General features: G+C 36.1%; 2 protein-coding genes and 1 pseudogene across 2 annotated transcripts; 2 read left to right on the top strand and 1 right to left on the bottom strand.

The window, feature by feature from the left end:
• Positions 1-1,026: 1,026 nt before the first annotated feature.
• Positions 1,027-2,266, top strand: LOC111389935 (protein EXORDIUM-like). Its single transcript, XM_023014921.1, has 2 exons — positions 1,027-1,569; positions 1,752-2,266. Exons 1-2 carry the CDS (start codon positions 1,040-1,042, stop codon positions 2,179-2,181), a joined length of 960 nt encoding a protein of 319 aa, XP_022870689.1. The 5' UTR covers positions 1,027-1,039; the 3' UTR covers positions 2,182-2,266.
• A 6,716-nt stretch (positions 2,267-8,982) lies between these two features.
• LOC111389937 (protein EXORDIUM-like) lies at positions 8,983-10,137 on the bottom strand. The gene has a single exon (XM_023014923.1). The coding sequence runs from the start codon at positions 10,051-10,053 to the stop codon at positions 9,109-9,111; it is 945 nt and encodes a 314-aa protein (XP_022870691.1). The 5' UTR covers positions 10,054-10,137; the 3' UTR covers positions 8,983-9,108.
• Positions 10,138-12,047: 1,910 nt separating this feature from the next.
• Positions 12,048-13,195, top strand: LOC111389938 (annotated as a pseudogene).
• Positions 13,196-25,667: the final 12,472 nt, after the last annotated feature.

Genomic DNA, 25,667 nt, shown 5'->3' with positions numbered 1-25,667 from the left:
CTCCAAACTTGTTTGCCATCATAGCAAAGTTGTTGTGATCATTGTGCAAATTTCTCTGCTGATTTTCAAGCAAAGCTTCAAAAGCAATTAATTCAGAGTGGAAATCATTTAATGTAATCGACTTCTCACGTTGTGCAAAATAGACATTGGATATGAAGGGAGTGAATGATGAGTTGAGTCCTCCCAGAATATGAGAGATTAAGTCCTCATCAGTCACGGGTTTTCCCACAGCGGCTAATTGGTCTGCAAGAACCTTAGCACCTTCAACAAAATCAGAACAACTTTTGCCTCCTTGCTGTAGACTTTGCAGTTGACGTTTGAGTTGATTCACATTTGAGGATGAGGAAGAAGCATAACGATTTGTCACAGCAAGCCATGCTTGCCGAGCAGATTTGAGACCATAGACTAAGGACAGTATCTTCTCTGAGATCGTGGACTTCATCCACACTAATACAAATCGATTTTTTTTTGTTCCATATGATAAACTCCGGATTAGAAATAGGAGCAGCAGTCCCTACAACAGGTAGGAACTCTTCTGGGCATGGTTCAGTACCATCCACAAAACCCAGAAGACCATGGATATCAAGGGCACCTTCGACTTGGGAAGACCAGTTTAAATAAGATGATGGTCCATCAAGTCTCACCGAGACAAACTGAACAAGATTGTTAGGTGGAATGAATGTAGTAGCGGAAGACATTATTGTAGGTAGGATTAGACGTTAGCCAAATATGACTCTGATACCATGAAAGAAATGATAAGAAGGGCTTGGTAAATCATACCAAAGCTATATGTTTACTACATATTTATAGGAGCAATATTTACAGATTTGAAACATTCACATCCTCTAATGTAGCAAAATTACAGTAAATAATTCCTACAGATAATCCTATTGCCATGCTGGACATATGGCAGATTTGGAGCCTTCATCATTGCTAATATCAATCAACATTGCCGGTACTTTTATGAGAATTGGGAACTGGAATGGAAGGTTGCTGCCTAACACCCACATCCATTTCACCATCTTAAATCACCAAAACAATGGCTTCTTTCATTGTTAAGCTTTTCTTTATAATATCTCTTTTCAATGTGCGTTTTGCTTCTTCAAGAATGCTTACCTCTTTGGTCCAAAACCAGCTCTTAAAATACCACAAAGGCCAACTTCTCAGTGGCAAAATTTCTGTCAATCTCATATGGTATGGCAAATTCAACCCATTCCAAAGAGCTATTGTAGCTGATTTCATTATCTCTCTGTCATCTCCGGCCACCGCCAAAAGCCAACCGACGGTTGCCACATGGTGGAAGACCACCGAGAAATATTACCATTTGGTGAACTCTGAGAAATCCTCTACACTCGCACTATATTTGGGTAAACAAGTTCTTGTGGAAAACTACTCACTTGGAAAATCACTCACACAGAAACAAATTATTCAGTTAGCATCAAAGGGCGAACAGAAGAATGCAATTAACGTTGTACTTACATCCTCGGATGTTACTGTTGACGGGTTCTGCTTGAACCGGTGTGGATCTCACGGTTCCAAAAGTACCCTTGTGAAAGGGAAGAATGACAAGTTTGCCTACATCTGGGTTGGCAACTCGAAAACTCAATGTCCTGGATACTGTGCATGGCCATTCCATCAGCCCATTTACGGCCCACAGAGCCCACCATTGCAATTAACGTTGTACTTACATCCTCGGATGTTACTGTTGACGGGTTCTGCTTGAACCGGTGTGGATCTCACGGTTCCAAAAGTACCCTTGTGAAAGGGAAGAATGACAAGTTTGCCTACATCTGGGTTGGCAACTCGAAAACTCAATGTCCTGGATACTGTGCATGGCCATTCCATCAGCCCATTTACGGCCCACAGAGCCCACCATTGGTTGCGCCCAACAATGATGTGGGCCTGGATGGGATGATTATTAACTTGGCAAGCCTTTTAGCTGGGACTGCTACCAACCCATTTGGAAATGGGTACTATCAAGGCCCATCTGCTGCTCCATTGGAGGCTGCCTCGGCCTGCCCTGGAGTCTATGCTAAAGGGGCTTACCCAGGTTATGCTGGGGACTTGTTGGTGGACCCTCCTACTGGAGCTAGCTTTAATGCGCATGGTGCTAATGGAAGGAAATACTTGCTTCGTGCACTATATGATCCATCTACTTCTAAATGTTATACTTTGGTATAATATTTAGTTGGATATGTACACGCTGAATCTATACTGTAATTCATTGATTCATTCATTTTTTGCCTCATAAAGCAATTTCATATTACTTTCATACTTTTTAATTTTATTTCACCCCACGTGAGATGCTCCTTCCATTAATGTTAGTTTAACTAATGTAATAAAACTAATGTATGTGATCGCCCTTGATGGAATATTGAATTTGTACATAAAATATAGTCGATTAGAACATGTAGGGACTAAAGTGGTTGTTAAATCACAATCACAATAGGGGAGGCCTAGACTCCCCTTAGTAGACAAGTGATCTTTAACCAAAGAAAAAGTAGAATTAAATTGGTTTGGTAGAAAAAATTTGACATGCTGCTTGACGTTCTCTCACATGCGTTGGGATCCACTTTGGATATATGAATTAAAAAGATAGAAATTCTAGCCCCCTTCCCCCCTATTGTGAGGGGGCTATTAGGAAAGGTGTCAAATCCTCCCTAACAGCCTTGCAAGATTGAAAAAAGTATTTCTGTGTCAGTTTTAAAAATGAGAGAATATGATCTTGCTAAATCATTGTATTTAAAATATTTAATCTTGTCAGATTGACATTCAAGAGTAATGATGATAACAAAATTTTGAGTACTATTTATTAAGACCCTAAGTCAACCACAAAAGAGTTCATTACATGCCCACATGTCCATGAATATTTGCACATGGACTGTAAAAGGCACATTTGAGATGAAAGATGCCTCAATTGTTGAAATACCATTTAGCGCTGAAATGTGTAGAATCATAACACTTGGCTAATACACGATTAGAGACCTCGGCCATAAAAAGGTTCGAAGTCCTTGGACTAATGCTCTAATGTTGACAAAAACTTTAGAGTGAAATCTAATATGATCAACATATAATTCGGTGCAATAAACTCATGTGTGCACATAACGAATTACTTAACAAATGCTACAAAAAACACAAATTTTAACAAAATATTGAAAATCAGATTTAATCATGACTTCCAACACAATAATAAAAATTTCAATTCATAAAAACTAATTAAAAAGCTCTTAAAAAAAGTTTATAAATAGGGTCATCTGCACAACTAAAAAATGATTGAAAATTTTAAGATCTAAACTTCCACGCTCCAAAAAAATTGCATTAGATCTAAGCGAAATTAAGATTGGCACTCTTGTAAACGCTAAAATTTTCCCATTGAGGAGCGCTTTCCGACCAAACTAACGTCGGAATCTCCCTTCCTTTCTTCTTGCTACACAATTTGGCTACTAAACAAATCCAAACCTCTCCAAGAAGGGGGGAAAAACCTTGCCAAAATTCCAACAAAAACTTAACCATTGGCTCCGACAAAGTTAACCAATGAAAGTACGAGAGCCAAGCTGTCAATTTTGTTCACTCCTCGTGTCTAGGTAGAAACAATATGATTGTTCCACTGTCTTATTTTATTTTTAGCGCTTGTTTGGTTCAGTTAAAAAGTTGATTAAGATGTAAGTCTAAGTCAACGTTTAAATGTTAACAATATATTTTATGCAATTTACAACTTTTCAATTACAAATTCCATTAATTTTAATCAAAATCTACTAAAAATATGATTTTTATTTACTAAGTGCTTTTACCTTTGTACTTTGCTTATAATTTTTTACTTTTTGTTTTTAATCCAATGGCGTATTATTTCACTACTTGTGTTCTTGGGAAAACGGGATCCATGTGTTAAAACTGAGCTGTAGTGTGACATTTCCTGATGGTTAATGAGCAACGACCTCGTTGCTCCTCCAATGCTTTTAGTTAGCGAGAGGAAAAAATATAAGCATAAGGCTTTAAATTGAATGCAAAAAGCGTACCTAATTTATGATCCAAGGCTTTGCATTTATAGTGGTGGTAGACTGGTAGTACACTCCTAGTAGGATTAAATAGTGTAATCCTCGTAGGATAAGTAATTGAGCATCCTTATCTGATTAAAGAGTCGTGAAGTGTTTGGGAGTATTTCCATACCTAGAAGTTGTAATTTGATTGGAGTTGTAAGATAGAGTATTTGGATGAGCATGAAACATTGATGTTAGAATCCTATTAGATTAACAACATCAGTGATTTCATTAATGGACCTGAATCAGCTCCTCGAGGTTATGCACACCATTCGGAGTAGCCTCAACCCCGATGACCAAAGACACGTCAAAATACCTTGAGCTCACTCGTCGGTGAGTGATCCCTGAGATACCGAAATTGGGAATATCCTTACAAAAATTAAGGAAAAAATGATAGTGAGGGACATGATATGTTCAGGAGTGTAACGAGCCTGAGAATGTTCTGACCTGGAGAGAGAGTGATTTTGAGCCCGACCACATAAACTCGAGAATGTTCTAGCCCTAGGAGAGTGCTTAAGCTTATTAGATCTTGAGCATGAGGTCGTGGATGACCGAATCATACAAGAATTGTACATGATGATGTCAAAAATTGTACATGTTGATTTCTCGAGATTGAGGACTAGGATCGAGCACGAACGGAGCCTTCCAGTACCTGAAACAAAGGCAACGAGGTGTGTTCTCATCGCTCCTCCGATGCTTAAGTCAGACGGGGAAATTATGTAAAAGTATGTATTGTAATTTTATTGTAAAAACATACCTAAATAATGGGGCTAGGTCTTGTATTTATAGACGTTGGTGGTTGAGTTGTAGAAGGATTCAACCATTTAGAGTCATTATCCTCATCAAATAGAATAATTGAGTTATAAGAGGACTAAAACACATAAAAAGGCTCGAGACGAGGACAATATTTTAGCATGTGGGCCTGACCTTAGCAGGGCCAGATTATTATGCCCGACTTCTAAGAGGCTCGACCACTTTTTAGAGGATATTTGAAGACGAGAGTGGTCGAGGTATTGACCTCGGGTCATACTTGAAAGTTCGGGATCGGGCTATAATTTTTGTACACATCATAGGCCCCCGTGCATTCGTGTCAGGAGCTCATGCGCAATGTGAGAGTTTCTGGCTTGAGATGCATAAGTATATTAAGTTCTAGAATAGGCATGCTCATGTCGAGTTGTTAGGCCCCCGAGCACATAGGTCTAGGATAGCAAGTATTGACTATTTAAAATTTGAAAGGAATGAGCTCGATCTTAAGGCTTATTAGAAATTTTGAAAGAAAGGACTTGATCCTGCCCTTGTTGAAATTTTTGAGAAAACTGAGCTCGACTTCGACCTTGTAAAAGAATTTGGCATGAATGAGCTCAACCTCAAGCTTTATCAATACTTGAAGTGAAAGAGCTTGACCTCTACCTTGTTTAGAAGTTGAAAAGAATGAGCTCGACCTTGAGCTTTGTTAAAAGTTTTGGAAGTAATGAGTTTGACGAATAGACAAAGTTTCATATAGGAGGCTAATTGGAAGCTCAATCCTATTTTGAATATATTTATCTCAAGCCTGTTGGCTAGGGTTTGACAATAATTTGAGCTCCAGAACATAGCCCGAGTCCAATGTGAAATAATATCCCTCGCTCTTGTGGTTGGGTTTTTGACAATGCGTTGAGCTCAAGGATAGGCCCTTGAGTCGAACGTGAAATAATATTCCGATCTTTGCTTTGATGAATTTGAGAATAGGTCAAGCCTGGCAAGCTCAGGATAGACCATGGTCGGGTTTTTTACTTGATGCATTGTGAGACTTAAAGGTGCTTGCGTGGGACAAGACTTAGGTGCCTACGCGTGATAGGGCTTTGGTGCTTGCGCGGGGCAAAGCTTTTGATGTGCCTGCTCGTGACAGGGCTTTGGTGCCTGCTTGAGGCAGGGCTTTGAGGTGCCTACTTGGGGCAGGGCTTTGGTGCCTGCTCGGGGCAGGGCTTTGAGGTGCCTACTTGGGGCAGGGCTTTGATGTGCCTGCTCGTGACAGGGCTTTTGATGCCTGTGCGGGACAGAACTTTGTGGTGCCTGCTCTGGACAAGGTTTTGGTGTGCCTGCCCGAAGCAAGGCTTTAGGTGCCTACACGGAGCAAGGCTTTGTGGTGCCTGTGCAGGACAGAGCTTTGTGTGCCTGCGCAGAGCAAGGCTTGTCTTCAATAATGAGAAAGACACAAGCTAAGGCTCGCCTTCGATAATAAGAAAACCACGAGCTAAGGCTCGCCTTCAATGATAAGAAAATCACGAGCTAAGGCTCGCTTCCAATAGATAAGAGAATCATGAGCTCATCTCGTCTTCAATAATGTAAGGTCCTCGAATAATAATGATGATTAAAAGGGCTCTGAATAAGAGAAAATATCAATGGGACCTTCTGTTGAACACTTGGTATGCATGGTCATAGTTTTCTGCCCAAGTTGTAATACTGGCCTTGAGAATTTAATAATTGAAGCACAGTTGGCATATCCTCAAGAGGTCACGCTGGCAACCAAATGAAATTATTTTCCTCATTTAACATCGATTTGGCATTTTGAGCCTAAATATTCATTCATTTCAAGTTGTGGCAGATTTATTTTTCCCAGATGATGACCTCATTAAACTCAAGCCAATGATCATAGAAGATGTGTATATAAGCCAACAAAAGTTCACATGGAAAATAAATCCTGGAGGCAGCTTCGAAAATAAATAGGCATGCAAAGATAGCCTAAATAAATGCAACGAGTGAGGCGCAACCAACTCGAGTAACTGCATTGAAGTTTTTGTCTGCTGAATTTAAGATCTGCACAGTTAACATGCCTCCAAAATAATCAGGTAATGCACTAAAGGAGTTATTATCATGCAGATTCAAATTAATCATATTAAAAATTGTTATTAAATCCAGTTGGTTTTTAAACCAACCACCTAAAGAGCATTATTCTCAAAGCAATTAGTCTCCCAGCATGCTATGTGAAAAGTATGTTACTCACACCAGCTTTAAACATATTCTAAAATTACTTTAAGAACTAGTGGCCCAACTCCACCGAAATATTGGCATACTCCCTTTTTGATTTGATTCCAATAGTATTTTCAAAATTATCGGCAACAGCTAAGCTCTGTCTCCAACTGCAATATTTTTGAAACAACCTCACCATTCTTCTATTCTACCTCTAGTCACGGTCGAAAGCTCCATGTCCTCCACAAGTCAGGTATGTAAAATAACCTCTGAAGCAGAAATAGAAGAGAAAAAGGGGTAGTCGTGTTCATTTGCCATCATCAAAGCTACTATCCACTTCGGTGAGAACTTTCGAATCTACCATAGGTCACCGAATATAGTGGCTACTGAAGGTGGTCTCAACGATGACTGCCGGAGGCTGTATTGAACAACAGTTACCTTAATTTTCATTACTAGAAATTTGAACTTTCTTGGACGTTTTCTCAAACAACTTGTGTGCACATCAAAACCTTAACAGGTTTTATCTTTCTGAGCATTCATTTTTTTCAAATCCAGTGCGAAGTTTTTTTTTAAGGATAGAACTTCAAGAAACGACATCAAAGGGGACGGCTAGCTGAAAAGTTGCGATGATTCTTCTAGTGGCATTTTTCCTCTTTCTTGGTGGTTGACTTTGCTTCAATTGGTTCCACACCCATGGTCGTATGATAGCTGAGCATTTGGTTGTTGGCAATTAGGTTGAATAATGGTGCAAGATCCATCAATTGAAGAGGACATGACAGTCACGTTTGGCAAGCGAATTGGGACAGAATTGATTTGAAAAATTGGATCGATTAGAGGCCGAATCGAATCAATTGAATGCATACCCAAGGTCGTATGAGGATGCTGGATGCTCGAATAGCGATAATTTGGTGGAAAAATGACGGAGGACCCGTACAATTGGAAAAGGCGCTACTCCCTCATTGTGCGTGCTAACTTGGCTTCTTCTTTTTTTTTATTTATTTATTAGTGGTGTTAATACATTAGGATGGTAGTATAGATGATGGGAGATGATAGGTGGTGGACGGCCATGGGTGTTGCCGGAAGTGGTGGAATCGATTTGTATAGGATACGCAGATCGAGGCAAATTTGCACCAATTTCTGCCTTTAGATTGAATATTTGGATTGGTTATTTGTTGGATTGTGTTTTTTGTGAGAGGACATCGGTGTAGAGGACAATTTCATTGTGGCAAGGGGGCGGCAAGGTGGTGGTACGGGTGATAAGTGCGGTGAATGCATAAGGAGGCAAAAATCACCCTTCTTGTAGAGAGAAAATTAAGTCCATTCTTGATTGATGCCTTTTCCAATTTCAACCAGAAGACTGATTAGAAGATATATCTTTTGCCGTGGCTTTTTGATGTGGTAAAAGCATGGTTGTTGTACCGAATTCCCACAGACGATGCCAATGATGATGTCAAAAATTGAACCTGTTGATTTCTCGAGATTAAGGACTAGGATCAAGCACGAACGGAGCCTTCCAGTACCTGAAACAAAGGCAACGAGGTGTGTTCTCGTCGCCCCTCCGATACTTAAGTCAGACGAGGAAATTATGTAAAAGTATGTATTGTAATTGTATTGTAAAAACATACCTAAATAATGGGGCTAGGTCTTGTATTTATAGACGTTGGTGGTTGAGTTGTAGAAGGATTCAACCATTTAGAGTCCTTATCCTCATCAAATAGAGTAATTGAGTTATAAGAGGACTAAAACACGTAAAAAGACTCGAGACGAGGACAATATTTTAGCATGTGGGCCTGACCTTAGCAGGGCCAGATTATTAGGCCCGACTTCTAAGAGGCTCGACCACTTTTTAGAGGATATTTAAAGACGAGAGTGTTCGAGGTATTGACCTCGGGTCATACTTGAAAGTTGGTGATCGGGCTATAATTTTTGTACACATCAGATGCTAATCTAAATTCATAAATGGACTTAAAAATTTGAAGGAATCAAGTTCTATCAATGAGGACAAAATATTATTTAAATTAAAAAAAAATGAATAGAATCTCTATATGTAGTATAGGTTTACATTGTACCTGACACCATGCCGGTGTAAGAAATAGAACCTAAAATCACATTACAATATTTTCTATATCAAAGTTGAACATGATTTAGTGGTAGGATCATATAGACCTGGAACCAAATATTTTCTTCCATGGACACCATTCGCATTGTAGCTAGCACCGGTTGTAGGGTCCACTAGCAAGTCCCCGGCATAGCCCGGGTAGGCACCTTTAGCGTAGACCCCGGGGCAGGCCGAGGCAGCCTCCAATGGTGCATCAGATGGGCCCTGGTAGTACCCATTTCCGAATGGGTTGGTGGCAGTCCCAGCTAAAAGGCTAGCCAAGTTGATAACCATGCCGTCCAAGCCCACATCATTGTTGGGTGCAACTAATGGTGGGCTCTGTGGGCCGTAAATGGGCTGGTGGAATGGCCAGGCACATTGACCCGGGCACTGGGTCTCCGAGTTACCAACCCAGATGTAGGCAAACTTGCTGTGATTTTTTCCTTTCACGAGGGCAGTCTTGGAAGCTACAGAACCATGGGTTCCGCATCTACTGGAACAGAAACCTTCAACTGCGACGTCGGCTGAAGTCAAGACTACATTAATGGCGTTCGTTTGATCACCCTTTGCTGCCAATTGTTGTACTTGCTGCATTGTGAGTGATTTACCTAATGAGCATTTCTCGTCAGAGATTTGATTGCCTAATACCAGTTGTAGGGAAGATGATTTCTTGGATTTGATCAGTTGATAGTACTTCTCTGTAGCTCTCCACCATTTAGAAACAGAAGGTTTACCCTCAGATTTTGAAGATGATAATGAGGATATGAAATCAGATATTATGGCTTTCTGGGATGTCTTGAAATTTCCATACCAGATGAGATTAACGGTGATCTTGCCAGTAAGAAGTGGGCCTTTGTGGTATTTGAAAAGCATAGGATCTTGATTTTCCAATATTCTTGCTGCAGAAGCAAAACCGTTCACCAAAAATATAGATATCAAGATCGTATTGATGGAGTAGCTGGCTGCCATTTTCAATTGGGATTTGATATGAACAGAAAAGCAGTAGAAAATATTTATAATTTCTTTGTTGTCGTGAGGATTTGATGGTGGAAATTGAGAGCTGAGGCGGTTCATTATATAGGGACTCAATCATAAAAGAGGACGGTTCGAGGAAGAAGGTGATAGAATTTTGGAGGCAGTAAATGCCAGCTTGTAATAACGCGTTGTTCACTTTAATGGATTCGTGAGTTTTTTAAAGTGAAGTTGGGTGTTGACCCCAGGAACAAACATTGTATGCCAGCATAGATATGAGGATGGGCTTACCCCCAAAAATTTAATGGTATTTATTCGTAGAGAAAATTAGAGTTCGGCTACCCAACTTTTAAACAGTGCGGAAACCGTTCTCTAACTTATAAAGTTAATCATCAACCTATTTAATATTTATACAGTGTTACCAAATGAGGAAAAATTAGTGAGGAGAATGTTAAAATTAGAAGAATATTAAGTTATTTGACAGTTTTATCCTTCAACTTAAGTACATTTTTGGCACAGTTTAAATTATATCTTGAACGGATCAAATCTACATTATATACATATTCTATGAATCCACAACTTATTACTTGATTTTTATCCACACATTCTATAGGAGATGTTACTTAATTAAAAATGTAAACACTCGTAAATAAGTATTTAGTTATGTGAAAGTTACATGTGATATAAACTTTGACATTATTGAGTGTCGACTTCCCGCTGTCCCCCTCCTAACTTTGCAATTGGTTTTCGTTAAATTTGATATTTCAATTTGACAGTTTTTGCCTAAAACCACAACCTAATCTCCTTATCCCCAATTCAAAGTTGACAGGGAAAAAAATCTCAAATACAACCTTGAAGTGTATATTTATTTAGAGAGAGAGAGAGAGAGAGAGAGAGTTCACTTAAAATACAGCTTGATAACGCGTTTTTTAATTAAAACAAAATGAAATTATGTTTGGCCAACAGCATTTGAGGACGGTATGGAAGGAGACAAAATTTCATTCCTTTCGGCCAACCATCAGCTAATGTTTTAATTAATTATAGTTTGTTGCTTTGACTATACAGCGTAGGCGACAGCTTGAATATATATATATATATATATTAAAGTTGCTCTAATTTCTAGTGTTCGGTGTACGTGCAAGCATGCATGCAACTTGATTTCAAAATATTTTGAATATTTGTCATAAAATGAGTCCTTTGGACAATTTTAGAGCAGGTTCTGTGAAGTTTATTCAAATTTATAAGTTCATTACATAATATTTTTATCAATGTATTTTGTAGGATTTATAATTTTATTTACACGTTGCATTGAACCTACGACTTATACTCCAACAACTATTATTTTTTTTTTCCCGAACTTGCACCCAATCTCAAACGAACAAATTGAAAGTTGAATTTATATCGTATTTATTAATTCTTGTAATTTTAGTGGAATTTATTATTATTTCAAAATTGCAAATGAGAAAACAAAGATTAACAAACAACTATACCAACATCATGTAATTTATAAAAAGATACTTTAGTTGGTTTATGATCACAGAAAAGTATGATTAGATCAAATGAAATGTAGTTTTTCAAGATTTTATATTTATTAATATGGTAATCGAACTGAGAATCGAACTCAAATTACTATTTACTAATATGGTAAAAACTTCATTCTCATCACTTGAACTAGACTTTGATCTTTAAGCTCTTGCAACTTGTGGTAATTTGAATATTAGGTTGACTTTATGGAAATCAAGCAGATCATAAATATTTAGAGGTAGTCCCTTCCTCAAATCTATGCTGGCTGGCACATAATGTTTTTATTTCGTGGGGTCAACTCCCAACTTTATTTAAAAAACTCATGAATTCATTAAAGTGAAAACGCGTATCCAATCCAATAATATCAAGGCTGGCACATTCTAAATTCTTGTCTCCTTCGTTGAGCCTTCCTCTGTTCTGATCTGAGTCCATACTCCCTATATAAAGAATTGCCTCAGCTCTCTATTTCCACCATCAAATCCTCTCGAAAACAAAGAAATTATAAATATTTTCTACCACTTTTCTGTTCATATCAAATCCCAATTGAAAATGGCAGCCAGTTACTCCATCAATACGATCTTGATATCTATATTTTTGGTGATCGGTTTTGCTTCTGCAGCAAGAATATTGGAAAATCAAGATCCTATGCTTTTCAAATACCACAAGGGCCCACTTCTTACTGGCAAGATCACCGTCAATCTCATCTGGTATGGAAATTTCAAGCCATCTCAGAAAGCCATAATATCTGATTTCATTGCCTCGTTATCGTCTTCAAAATCTGAGGCTCAACCTTCTGTTTCTAAATGGTGGGGAGCTACAGAGAAGTACTATCACTTGATCAAATCCAAGAAATCGTCTTCCCTACAACTGGACTTAGGCAATCAAATCTCTGACGAGAAATGCTCACTGGGTAAATCACTCACAATGCAGCAAGTACAACAATTGGCAGCAAAGGGTGATCAAACGAACGCCATTAATGTAGTCTTGACTTCAGCCGACGTCGCAGTTGAAGGTTTCTGTTCCAGTAGATGCGGAACCCATGGTTCTGTAGCTTCCAAGACTGCCCTCGTGAAAAGGAAAAAATCACAGCAAGTTTGCCTACATCTGGGTTGGTAACTCGGAGACCCAGTGCCCGGGTCAATGTGCCTGGCCATTCCACCAGCCCATTTACGGCCCACAGAGCCCACCATTAGTTGCACCCAACAATGATGTGGGCTTGGACGGCATGGTTATCAACTTGGCTAGCCTTTTAGCTGGGACTGCCACCAACCCATTCGGAAATGGGTACTACCAGGGCCCATCTGATGCACCATTGGAGGCTGCCTCGGCCTGCCCTGGGGTCTATGCTAAAGGGGCCTACCCGGGCTACGCCGGGGACTTGCTAGTGGACCCCACGACCGGTGCTAGCTACAATGCAAATGGTGTCAATGGAAGAAAATATTTGGTTCCGGCTTTATTTGATCCTACCACTAAATCATGTTCGACTTTGATATAGAAAGTATTGTAATGAGATGTTAGATTTTACTTTTTTGACGGTATAATGTTGGGTACCATGTAAACGTATACTTACAAGATTAATTTATTCATTCATTTTCTGATACTTTTTGCACATTAATTTGATTGAGTTGCTAAGTTTGTTTACGAGTTATTGGTTAGCATTATTTCTAGTTTTTGATGTGGAGATTCAACTTTTAAAATTAACAAGGTATTGCCACTCACAACGTGTAACCATTTTTAATTAGTCATGTACGAATTTTCTTGAATATTACAAATCAGATTGATGATGATGATGTAATAAATTGATAACTTTTACAATCTATTAGAACAAAATAAAGACAAGTGATGAATTTTTCTACAAGTTAGATGACAATTTTTATTTTTTTAACTTCATATCTAAACTTTAATCACCTAGACCTTTGTTGGTTAAAGATTATTATAATACGAATCTAACTTTTTCTTTTTCATAAGGGAAAAATTATGAAATAGAAAATATTATAGGGAAATTGATATAAATGCGCCCAAATCTTTACCCATCTTGCATTTTTTGCTTCTGAACTTTTAAATCATGACAATAATGTCCCAAACTATTCATTTTTGGCACAGATGGACCTTTTTGATGGATTTCGTCCGAAATGACTGTTAGTTTTATTCGTGGACTGAAATTAGGATAAATTGCATATGTAGTCCCAATTTTGACAAAAGTAGAGTTCATGTCCTTACAAATGTCTTGTCTTATGTTTGTTCCTAATCTTTGGTAAATGGAAAAGTCAATCCCTCCTAACATTATTTGTCAACTTACTATTGGATCAGTCTGAGACTTGAACATGCCATTTTAATAAAGGAAACCGATCACAAGCCTTAAAAGTAAATCAGGCTAATGGTGCACCTCCAACAAAACAAATATTTAAAAAAATAAAACACTAATCACCGTCTTCACCCATTTCCTCCTGGTTGCAGCCCCACCACCCCAACTCATTTTTATCATTTTTGGAGATTGAGAAAAGCTCTAATTCATTTCGGTCATTTTGTGCTTGATTGTGGTGGTGGCAACAACGGCATGATGGTTGCTTTTGATAAACTTATTGGGAAGGAAATTATTTTATTTATTTTATTTGTTTCATTTTATTTAAAAACAAAAGATAAATTTGTATTTTTAGAAACATATTATAAGATGTATTTACTTTTAATCTCTTGAAGGTTGGGGACAAGATCGCTAATTTTATCAAACTTTGGGATTACCTATACTATTTATCCCTTAAAGAAAGTGTGGGTCACTTGCAAATTAACAATAATTTTGTACTGAATTTATTCAAAAGGATCAACTGTGCAAAAAATGCGTAAGTTATCGATGTTAGTCTTAATTTAAACGTTTGAGACCAGAAAGCAAGAAGGTCAAAAGTTTGAAAGAATTTATTTTAATTTTCCAAATTTATGAGAAGTGCAAATATAAGAATAACTCGAGTGCAGTTAACACTAAACATCACTAGAAAGACATTTTGATACCTAAACAACGTCACTTTCAAGCTCAAATACTAATTACTCATACAAAATGGCTACTTATAGTGGTGCTATATACACCAACTTTTCCATTAGTCAAAAAGGATGTGTTAAAACCTTTCTTTAGATGAGATACCGGACAAACATTTCATATGTTTTGTACTCTTTCTGTTATTATGTCTAATTTATTTAATTTAATATATACCAAAGATGCCAATATCTTTTGTGCCAGTATAAGATTATTTTCAAGTTTCTAACTGATCACTAGAGGTGATCCGACCTGATCAAGCCCATTGCGGGGAATCCAAGATTGTTAGGCTCCACACGGGCAGTCTTCCCTGGTAGTTCTGTAAGTATTATGTTTTAAGTCCAATCAACTTTGGACATAAATATTTTTGATATATAATTAATGCAATTTAATGACAGATCTAATATTTAATTAATAAACAATTAAATAAATAATATAGTTCGTAGATTTAAATATTCTTAATTTGTCAATCACAAGGAGTTGTGATTGTGAGATACAAATTATATCTGATTGAATCTTATATCGTCCGTGGTCGTAAGTAATAACGAGATACGGATAGACCATCACGTGTAGCATTTCTTACTTATGAAGTAAGTAGCTGATCTCACAAACTAAAATGTGATGACACTTAAATGAACATGTGGATATTTTGTTATAGAACAAAATATTGGAGACCTGCCGAGAGATTCCATATGGATAACTATCTAAGTGTCAGTGGTTAATCTCTAACGTTCGATAGTGGGATTGGTCCTTTTGACTTGAGGTCGTCATAGTACCTTATATGAGGACGGTCATGCTTTGACGATGTTGGATGTTGCTCTGCCAAGGGCTGCTAATACGGCATCGTTTGGGTATGTCAATAATCATATGAAGGTTGTGAATGACTAATAGAGGATTCATCACTCTTAGTTAGTAAGAGATTATGATCTACGTTTCATTCAATTAAGTCAATAACGAAATCCTTGGCCAAGTCGAAAAGGAGTTTTTGACTTACATTGACTTAATAGTGGAGTGAAAGATATGATCGATAATCGAGATTGATACACTTCCATATCTCGTAATTGATCGGATCATATTGACGAAGAGATTATAATTTCACGGTAAACGAATGAATTTTGTTTTGTCATACCACATAACATTTCCCATCACATGTATTGCCCTGACACATTACTAGATGTCAATCTGGGACCGCGAGTGTGAATTGATGATAAATTAAATTGGTGTTTTAATTTATCAATTTTGATTAGATCAAAATAATATTTCACGTCGTTAAGCATCGTGATCGGGAACCTGATGGGTCGCACACAAAAGAGAATTGGAAGATTGCAATTTGTCAATTAATTAATTTAACAATCGTTGGATAAATTAATTAATTGGCTTTATAGGACCGAATTAATTAATTGGATTAATTAATTCACGGATCGAATTTAATTAAATGGATTAATTAAATATTGGATCGGACCAGACCAGGCCCGTTTGGGCTTGTATAAATACATGGCTAGGGTTTTCAATCCACGTGGTTTTTCATAATTATTCTTGCTAGCACAAGAGAAGAAAACTCTGGTAGCTGTAATCTTGTTCTCTGTGTGGATCACCGTTGGAGGCTGGACAATTGAACAACTGTGGGTGGCGAATCAAGATTGTTGGAACGAAAAGAATAGTAAAGAAGTTTGCAAATCTGGAAGAGGTACAATCTTATCACAATATCTATCTAAACACAAAAGCGATTTTTGGTGGGAATCGAAATCTGTTTAAATTTTTCGCTGTGCATGTTAAGTAGATTTCCAACAGTGGTATCAGAGCCTACTTTGTGTTTGTTAGAAATTGTTTTGCATGTTGGAACAATTAAATGTTAATTGTTTTTCCTTGTTTTAGTGATTAAGGTAATAAATAATTTTTCATATTCAAAATGAGATTTTGAATAGAAATTATTTTGGATTGGAAAATTAATAAAGTTAATATAAAAAAAAGGAATGGCGGAGGAGCCGACGACAATTGTTGCCGCCGGTCGAGCTGCTGCCGCCCGCTGTGACAGCGATGCTCGCCGCTATGGGCAGCGATGAGCACCATCGCTGCTGCTGCGAGAGGCGGCCTCCGCCGCATGAGCCCAGGGGCGGCGTCGCCACCCCTAAAATAATTACAGGCGATCGCCGCCCTAAAATTATTGCCAGCGTGGTGAATTTCCTAGGGTTTCATAATCGCGTTTTGGGTGAATGGAGGCGGGGGGTTTAGCTGCAATTTGGGAAATTGCACGTCCCTTGCTGCAATACGATATAAGGGTCTGATTGTAATTTTAAAATGAAGGACTTCAGTACAATTATAGAAATAATAGGGACCTGTTCTGCAATTACAGGATAAGGGGTTATTGTGCAAAATTTGAATAAAGGGCTGTTATGCAAAATTTCAAATCTCGAGGGCCTTATTGATAATTTGTAAATGGGTCAAATTTCAAAGTTTTCAAAATGGTTTTGAATTTGAATTTTGAAATGGTTTTAAAATTATTTTTAATTGGGTTCGACCCATAATTTTAATTTTGAGCCAAAGTAAAATTTTATTCAAAAATGACAATTTTTTATATTTTCGTTAAAATATTATTTTAACTTAAATATTAAACTTTGACCCAATTGAATTTTTATTTTATTTAAGAGTGTTATCCTTAGATTAAAATATTAATTCAATTTAAATTAGAGTTTGACTTTAATACTTAATTAAAATTTGATTTTAATTAATTATTCACCCCATTATATTTTTGAAATTAGAATTGGATTCTAATCTGACATTTAATTAAAATTTGATTTTAATTAAATTGTGTTGCCCTAAAATTTTATTTAAGATTAGAGTTAGACTCTAATTTGTGTTTAATTAAAATTTGATTTTAATTAAACATGTTCGCCCTAAGATCTTGGAATTAGAGTTGGACTCTAATTTTGTTATTTAATTAAAATTTGATTTTAATTAAATTCAATCGCCTTAAGTTTTGAAATTAGAGTTTGACTCTAATTTGATATTTAATTGAAATTTGATTTTTATTAAATAATCCCGCCTTATAATTGTGGAATTTGAGTTCGACTCCAATTCGATATTTAATTAACATTTGATTTTAATTAAATATGCCCGCTAATTAAATTAATTGATTAATATGATTGATTAATTATTTAATTGTTCTGATGCATTTGTTTAAAAGAGTTTAGACGACCTTAATTGCTAGAAGCTTGAAATGTGTTTGCATATAATATTAGATATTATATAAGAATACATTTATGTGATAAATGCATTATTAGTAGATGATTATGGACTCGACCATATGGATGTGTTACTTATTGATTTTATTCTTGTCGTTTTATGAGTCTGCGAGCCCGTTATTGTTGTTATTATTATGAGCCTGCGAGCTCTTAATTATTTTGGACCTGCGAGTCCGTTATTGTTATGTTGCTATGGGCCTGCGAGTCCAATTTCATTTAGGCCTACGTGCCAACTAGTATAGAATACATGTTGCAACTAGATTAATTGAAGAAATAAGAAGAAGAGAAGACCATGGAGATGGTGCATTGATACTGATCAATGTAATACCCCCTAGAAATTGACCAACTAGTCTTCCTTACGGCTCGGGAAGACTAGATAATAAAGTCAATAATCGTCCACACTATTATATTATGTTATATATATTTAGTTGCATGGTAGATGTATAATAAAATATATATTATTGTTACGATGAGACATTTGAATGCAAAATCCCTCTATAAAATATTAAGTCACATTTATAATCGCCTTCCATCATTATAGTGAAAAATCAGAGTCCCAAATCGTCTCAACTTGTTGAGTACACTCAAGACTGGTCTATTGGGGATATGTTTGACACTATGAAATATTTGATATTTCTGAATGACGGGTTTGACTTAACTAAAATCTATCTTTTGTTGAGTACACTCAAGAAGATAAATTTTAGAGGCATGTTAAACTAACACATAAGATGTGAAAACAAAGAGTTGTCTGCTTAATGATCTGAGAATTGTATGGAGATACAATTGATAATAGTATCTATCCAAATATTATATTAAGGCTTGTTGAGTACACTCAAGGTTTTAATATAATAGATGGGATCCCAACACACTGGGAGTCAAGTATGGACTCCATAAATTTATGTAAGAAGGTCATAAATTTTAGTTAAACAGTGGGAGCATAATTAATTTAATAAAAATCCATGTTAAATTCATTGATGCATTTTATATATTATTCTTTTTCTTTTCGTCATTTATATTTATTGAATCGTGAGTAACCATGTGTATTTGAGAAGCATATTGGATGCCAACAACCAATTTAAATCTTTTGATTGGCACTGCAATTTGAGAATTGTTCTCAAACATGAGAAAATTGGTTGTCCTTAAGTAACCATTTTTCAGAGACACCTGGTGATGACTCGATTAAGGAAGAGGTGGCTGCTATAATAAATGCAGTGATGACAATAGTACTGCAACGTATGTGATACCTGCAACTATGTCACCTGAGTTATAAAAGCAATTTGAGAGTATAGATGTTAACACATAATTCTTCATTACAAAGAGTTGTATGATAATAATTATGTGTGGAAGGATATGAGACTTTCAAACAACTATATCGATGCAAAGTGACAAAAGAATCTTCAGTCAATCCTCATGTACTGAAGATGATTGACATGAGAAGTGTCTCAATTGAGTTCAATCATTAACTATGAACTAAGTATTGACTTAGCTCTGCAATCCTTATCATAGAGTTATTCGTACTAATTATGAATTATGATATGAATAAACTCAAATGCATACTCATTAAGTTGCTAACATGCTTAGGACTGTTAAGCCCTTTATCAAAATTGGTAGTGGGCAAAACATTGATTCATCTAAGGGTATTAAGAGGAAGTCCGAAAGGACTTTTGGAAAGCACCCAATATGGTTAAGATAGTCTAAGCGAAGGACAATACCAAATCTAATGACACTTGGTTTCATTATAAAATGAAAAGGTCATTGAAAGGAATATTACGTGTCTTACGTCTACTTCACGAGTTTCTTAGGTATTTGATATCAGATGTAAATCTCATATTTATACAAATATGGAGAAACTAAATAGAAGTAGACCACTGCAAAAGGGAGAAGTTAATCTACACGTTGGCGATGAACAAATGTTGTTGCATTGCCTGTAGGAATATACTTCTTGCCATTACCTTTTGGTTTAGTATTGGAATTAGAAAAATGTCGCTTTATACCTGCCTTAGCTGGAACATTAAAATGAATTTCATGTTCGGACATGAACTATTTTAATTTTAAGGACAATTGTTGTTCTTGTTGATTTTGATAAAGATCCTAATGGCTATGGTAAATTACAAAAACGACGTTTATATTCTCTAATACTAAGAATTCTATAATGAGTGTAGAAATTATAAGGCATAAATGCGATAATCTAATTATTACTGAAACATGGCATGGCAGATTTTGTCATATAGATGAAATGCAATTCCAAAAGTTACATAAAGATGTATACTTGGGATTAATTGATTATGACAAACACAAATTATGTATGTCTGGCAAAATGACCAAATCTTCTTTTACTTTAAAAGAAGAAAAGTCAACATAATTACTGGTATAATGCATAGTGATACATATGGATTCATGTCAATTGATTTCAGGTAATGTTTCTCTTATTTCATCAATGATAATGTATACTTGATGAAACTCAAATATAAAACTCTTGAAAAGTTCAAGGGTTTAAAACTAAAAATTGGAGAAACAAATAGGTAAAGATACCCTCACATTAAGATTCGATCAAGTGAGAGTATCTTAAAGATAAAATCTAGATTATCTTAGAGAGAATGAAATTCTCTTGCAGTGGACTCCTACACATACACTGCAGCATAGTGGTGTATCTAAAAGGAGGAATAATTAACTATTAGATATAGTGCGATTAATAACAAGTCATGCAAATCTCCAAAAAAAAAAATCGTTTTGAGGTCATGCAATGATTGCACTGTGCAACACACTAAAATAGAACTTGAAAGAGTTCAAGAGTCCACAAATATAGTTAACCAATCAGGAAGTAAAGACTCCTGAGGACATATCAACTCTATGTGAATCTAGTATGATCATTCGACCTTCAAGAAGGTGCGAATCCATAATTACTAATCAGGTATTACTGATCCAGGATAATGAACCTGCTAGTTGTACCAAAATAAAGTCAAGTGTTGACTTAAAAGAGACAGCAAGAGACCATGAAACTCGAGATGAACTTGACGTATGTGAACAAGGTTTGGACCTTGATCAAGCCTCTTGATGGAATAAAACCCATAAATTTTTGTAAATAGTTTACAAGGAAAAGGTCGATATGGATGTGAATATCCATATATACAAAGTAAGGCTAGAAGCAAAGGTTAAGTGTTAACCTTAGTGAAACCTTTCTCCTGTAGCCTTGCTTAAGTCCATTCGGGTTTTGCTTGCAACAGTTGCATACCGTGACTATAGGTTAAGAGAAGTCTCTTGGAGCTGAAATCTTAGATTTGATGGAAAAGTCAAAGTATTTGATTTTATCAAATTTGAAGACGAATTGTGTGTTTACAAGAAGGTAGTAGGAGTATTGTCGTATTCCTAATATTATAGAAAACGATATCCCTATGTTTCAATCTTTGAAATAATGGTTGTTAAAGGATTTATTCATGAAGGATATGGGAGAAGCAACTTGATCTAGAAGATTGCTTAACTCATCCCAATTTACATAGATGAAATCTTGAGAAAATTTCATATGGAGAAACTGGTTTACTCTTAAGCGGTATGTTGGAAAGGTTCCAAACATGAAGCAACCGTTGATTCAATAGTAGAAACCTAATACATGATTACTTCAGAAGTAGCAAAGAGTTGCAATCTGGATCATGATGTTCATAAATGAACTTGGAGTAGTTCCTGATATTGTTGATCACATGTCATTGTATTGTGATGACAATAGAGCCATTGTGAAAGCGAATGAACTAATGTCTTATCAATAATCCAAATATGTATTAAGGCGGTATAATATAATTAGAGAGATAATACATAGAAATGACATAAGAGAAGAACAAATTCTCACATTTAACAATATTGTAGATCCACTGACAAAGAGTTGTCGTAGCATAAACATGATCGTCATGTAGACTTATGATATTGGATACATAAGTGATTGGATCTAGTGCAAGTGGGAGTTTGTAAATATTATGCCCTAAGTCCAATCAACTCTGGACATAAATACTTTTGATATATAATTAATGCAATTTAATGACAGATCTATTATTCAATTAATAGACAATTAAATAAATAATAGAGTCCGTAGATTCAAATCTTCATAATTTGTTAATCACAAGGAGTTGTGATTGTGAGATACAAATTACATCTGATTGAATTTTAAATCGTCCGTGGTCGTAAGTAATAACGAGATATGGATATCGTTATTACGGATAGCTCATCACGTGTGTCATTTCTTACTTATGAAGTAAGTAGCTTATCTCACAAGTTAAAGTGTGGTGACACTTAAATGAATACGTGGATGTTTTGTTATAGAACAAAACATTGGAGACTTGCTGAGAGATTCCACATGGATAACTATCTGAATGTTAGTGGTTAATCTCTAACGTTCGATAGTGGGAGTGGTCCTTTTGACTTGAGGTCGTCATAGTACCTTATATGAGGACGGTCATGCTTTGACGGTGTTGGATGTTGCTCTGCCAAGGGCTGCTAATACGGCATCGTTCAAGTATGTCAATAATCATATGAATGTTGTGATTAACAAATAGAGGATTCGTCACTCTTAGATAGTAAGATATTATGATCTGCGTTTCATTCAATTAAGTCAATAACGAAATCCTTGGCCAAGGTGTACTCATAAGTCGAAAATGAGTTTTCAACTTATATTGACTTGTTAGTGGAGTCAAAGTTATGATCGATAATCGAGATTGACACACTTTCATATCTCATAATTGATCGAATCATATTGACGAAGAGATTATAATTTCACGGTAAACGAATGAGTTTGGTTTTGTTATACCACATGACATTTTCCATCACATGTATTGCCCTGACACATTGCTAAATGTCAATTTGAGATGGCGAGAGTGAATTGATGATAAATTAAAATGGTGTTTTAATTTATCAATTTTGATTAGATCAAAAAATATTTCACGTCGTTAGGTATCGTGATCGGGAACCTGATGGGTCGCACACAAAAGAGAATTGGAAGATTGCAATTTGTCAATTAATTAATTTAATAATCGCTGGATAAATTAATTAATTGGTTTGGTTATTTATAGTCCCGAATTAATTAATTGGATTAATTAATTCACGGACTGGATTTAATTAAATGGATTAATTAAATATTAGACCGGACCAGGCCAGACCCGTTTGGACTTGTATAAATACATGACTAGGGTTTTCAATCCACATGATTTTTCATAATTATTTTTGCTAGCACAAGAGGAGAAAACCCTGGTAGCTGCAATCTTGTTCTCTGTGTGGATCACCGTTGGAGGCTGGACAATTGGACAGTTGTGGGTGGCAAATTAAGATTGCTGGAACGAAAAGAATAGCAAAGAAGTTTGCAAATTTGAAAAAGGTACAATCTTATCACAATTTCTATCTAAATATAAAGGCGATTCTTGATGGGAACCGAAATCTGTTTTAATTTTCCGCTGCGCATGTTAAGTAAATTCCCAACAAGTTCAATACAAGTTAGCTCTATATCACTAGGCTTAGCTAACGGGGTTCCTTCAAAATCCTAGACTGTCCTCCATGGACACAAAATCAAGAATAACGTATGGTTGCTTAGTGCTTGCTAGTCTAAGTATGGTTGCTTAGTGCTTGCTAGTCTAAGTTTTTAGGTAGTTATAAGTAGTTAGTTCTAAAGAATGTGTGCCAAAAAAGTATATAAAAGTTGGGACCCTGAAGAATGTGTGATATAAAAAATGATGTTTGATCAATTTATAAGCTTAAAAAATCTTTGCCAAAGTCACACACATAGTTGGCCAGCCTCAGAGTTTTTCATGAAGGTATCAATAATTTGATGAAGCTCCAGCTGTCCAGCAAGCCCTCAGCGATCATGCCAGTGAGTTCCTTGATGGATCTCTCAAGCTCATCAACATATGTGGAATTGCTCGACATGTTATCTTATCGATGAAGGAATCTCTTGAAAACTTGAATCATCTTTGGGGAGAAATAGAGGGATTGATACATAAATGAATTCAGTAAAAAGTTTCAAGAGCATGGGTAAAAAGTGTGTAAAAAATTTGGAGAGTTTTCTACAAACGTTCTAAAGTGTTCTTAAACAAAGACAACAATCTTGCAAGCGTGCTAAAAGAAGCACAGGTGACAGGACATTGGCTTCTCCGTCCTGAAGTCTGCATTGACAATTTTAACATCAAAGCAAAAACCTCGGTCACTGGTTTCCAAGTTAAGCCGACCCAGCATTGCACGCTATCATATATAAGATTTTGGCCTTGTTACTTCTTTAGTATGGTAAAAAACAGTAAAGTAAACCTTACAAAACCAGCCATAAGTGCATCCGTTTAAGTGGCTTTAGAGTATGTCTGAACGCCTAAAGCATCCCAATTATTGCAACACATGGATCAAATACACATTTTATCCTTCAACTTCAGTACATTTTTTTTGGGTCAAAGTTTAAATTATAACTTGAAGTCCTGAACTGATCAAATAGACATTTTATCCATATTCTATGAACTCACAACTTATTACCTTTTCATTCACACATGTTGAGACCGAGGGGTTGTAAAGAATGAACTTAATGCCGCGATATGAAGTTAATATGGATTGCAACAATATAATAATATATATCAAGGTTTAAAGTAAAGAAGAAAAGAGAGTTAAATGTAGAGGTAAGATGTATTATTAATTGACAATGTGGAGAGAATATAACGACACAACAATTTGGCTTAAACTAAAATGAAAGAAGAGCCACATATTTATAGTACACGAGTCAAAACCCTAAAACTAGGCAAAATATGGAAACTAGGTTTAAAAACACGTAAAAAGGAAAAGATCCGGCACCCAAATTTTATTTCCTTAATTTTTTATGCAATTGATTCCTTTCCAAGTTCAAATTGATATCTTCCCATATCCAAGAACGAATTACGTAATCTTCGAGAATCCCATTCCTAATTTGGGGCATCCAACCTAACAACACATTCTATAGGACATTCTACTTAAAGTAAAATGTAAACACTCCCAACAAGTACTTAGTTACATGAAAGTTACATGTGTTTTGAACTTCGACCCAAAACTCTTCAACAACTCATTTTATCAACTTAAATCAAAATCTATTAAAAATCTAATTTTAATCATCACCAAACAAGGACTATATGTGATTTTAACTTTTGACGTTACTATTTTCAATTCAATCTCATGATACAATGTAAACATTACCCCTGGCCCCACCTACCTTTGTCATTAATTCAAAAATGATAATTTGAATTTGGTCTTTCACTTTGAAATTTTTTGCCAAAAATCGTAACCTAATCTCTTTATCCCCAATTCCCACAAGACATGAAAAAAACTCAAATACAACCTTGAGGTGTATATTTGTGTGTGAGAGAGAGTTCACTTAAAATACAGCTTGATAACGCGTTTTTTAAATTAATAAACAGCTTGAATCGAAGAATAACAACAAAATAAAGTTATGTTTGGCCAACAGCATTTGAGGAAGGTATGGAAAGAGACAAAATCATTCGTTTCGGCTAACCATCAACTAATATTTTAATTAATTAAAGTTTGTTTTTTTTTTTTTTTTTTACAAGGTGTCCGGGCTTGCGTCCGACTAGATCCTTGTCCCTGAACCTCTGGCCCCTCAGCAGCTCAGGGAGGTAAATCGCAGGATGTGCCCTTGTTGGCTCCCAGGTTCCCACAACTCATTTGGACTCCTTCCGCAAAGAGAGCTCTCCTCGCTGGGCGTTTGTTCAACCAAATGGCTTCCCCTCCATTTTAGCACCCAGTGTTAACTCCAGGAATCGAACTCTCCACCTTTGCTTCCAGCGTCCCAGCGAAGTGATTAATTAATTAAAGTTTGT

The sequence above is a fragment of the Olea europaea genome, unplaced genomic scaffold, assembly GCF_002742605.1.
Source record: "Olea europaea var. sylvestris unplaced genomic scaffold, O_europaea_v1 scaffold635, whole genome shotgun sequence".
NCBI lineage: Eukaryota > Viridiplantae > Streptophyta > Magnoliopsida > Lamiales > Oleaceae > Olea > Olea europaea.
The sequence above is the reverse complement of the archived record's forward strand: the minus strand, read 5'-3'. Positions and strand labels throughout refer to the sequence as shown.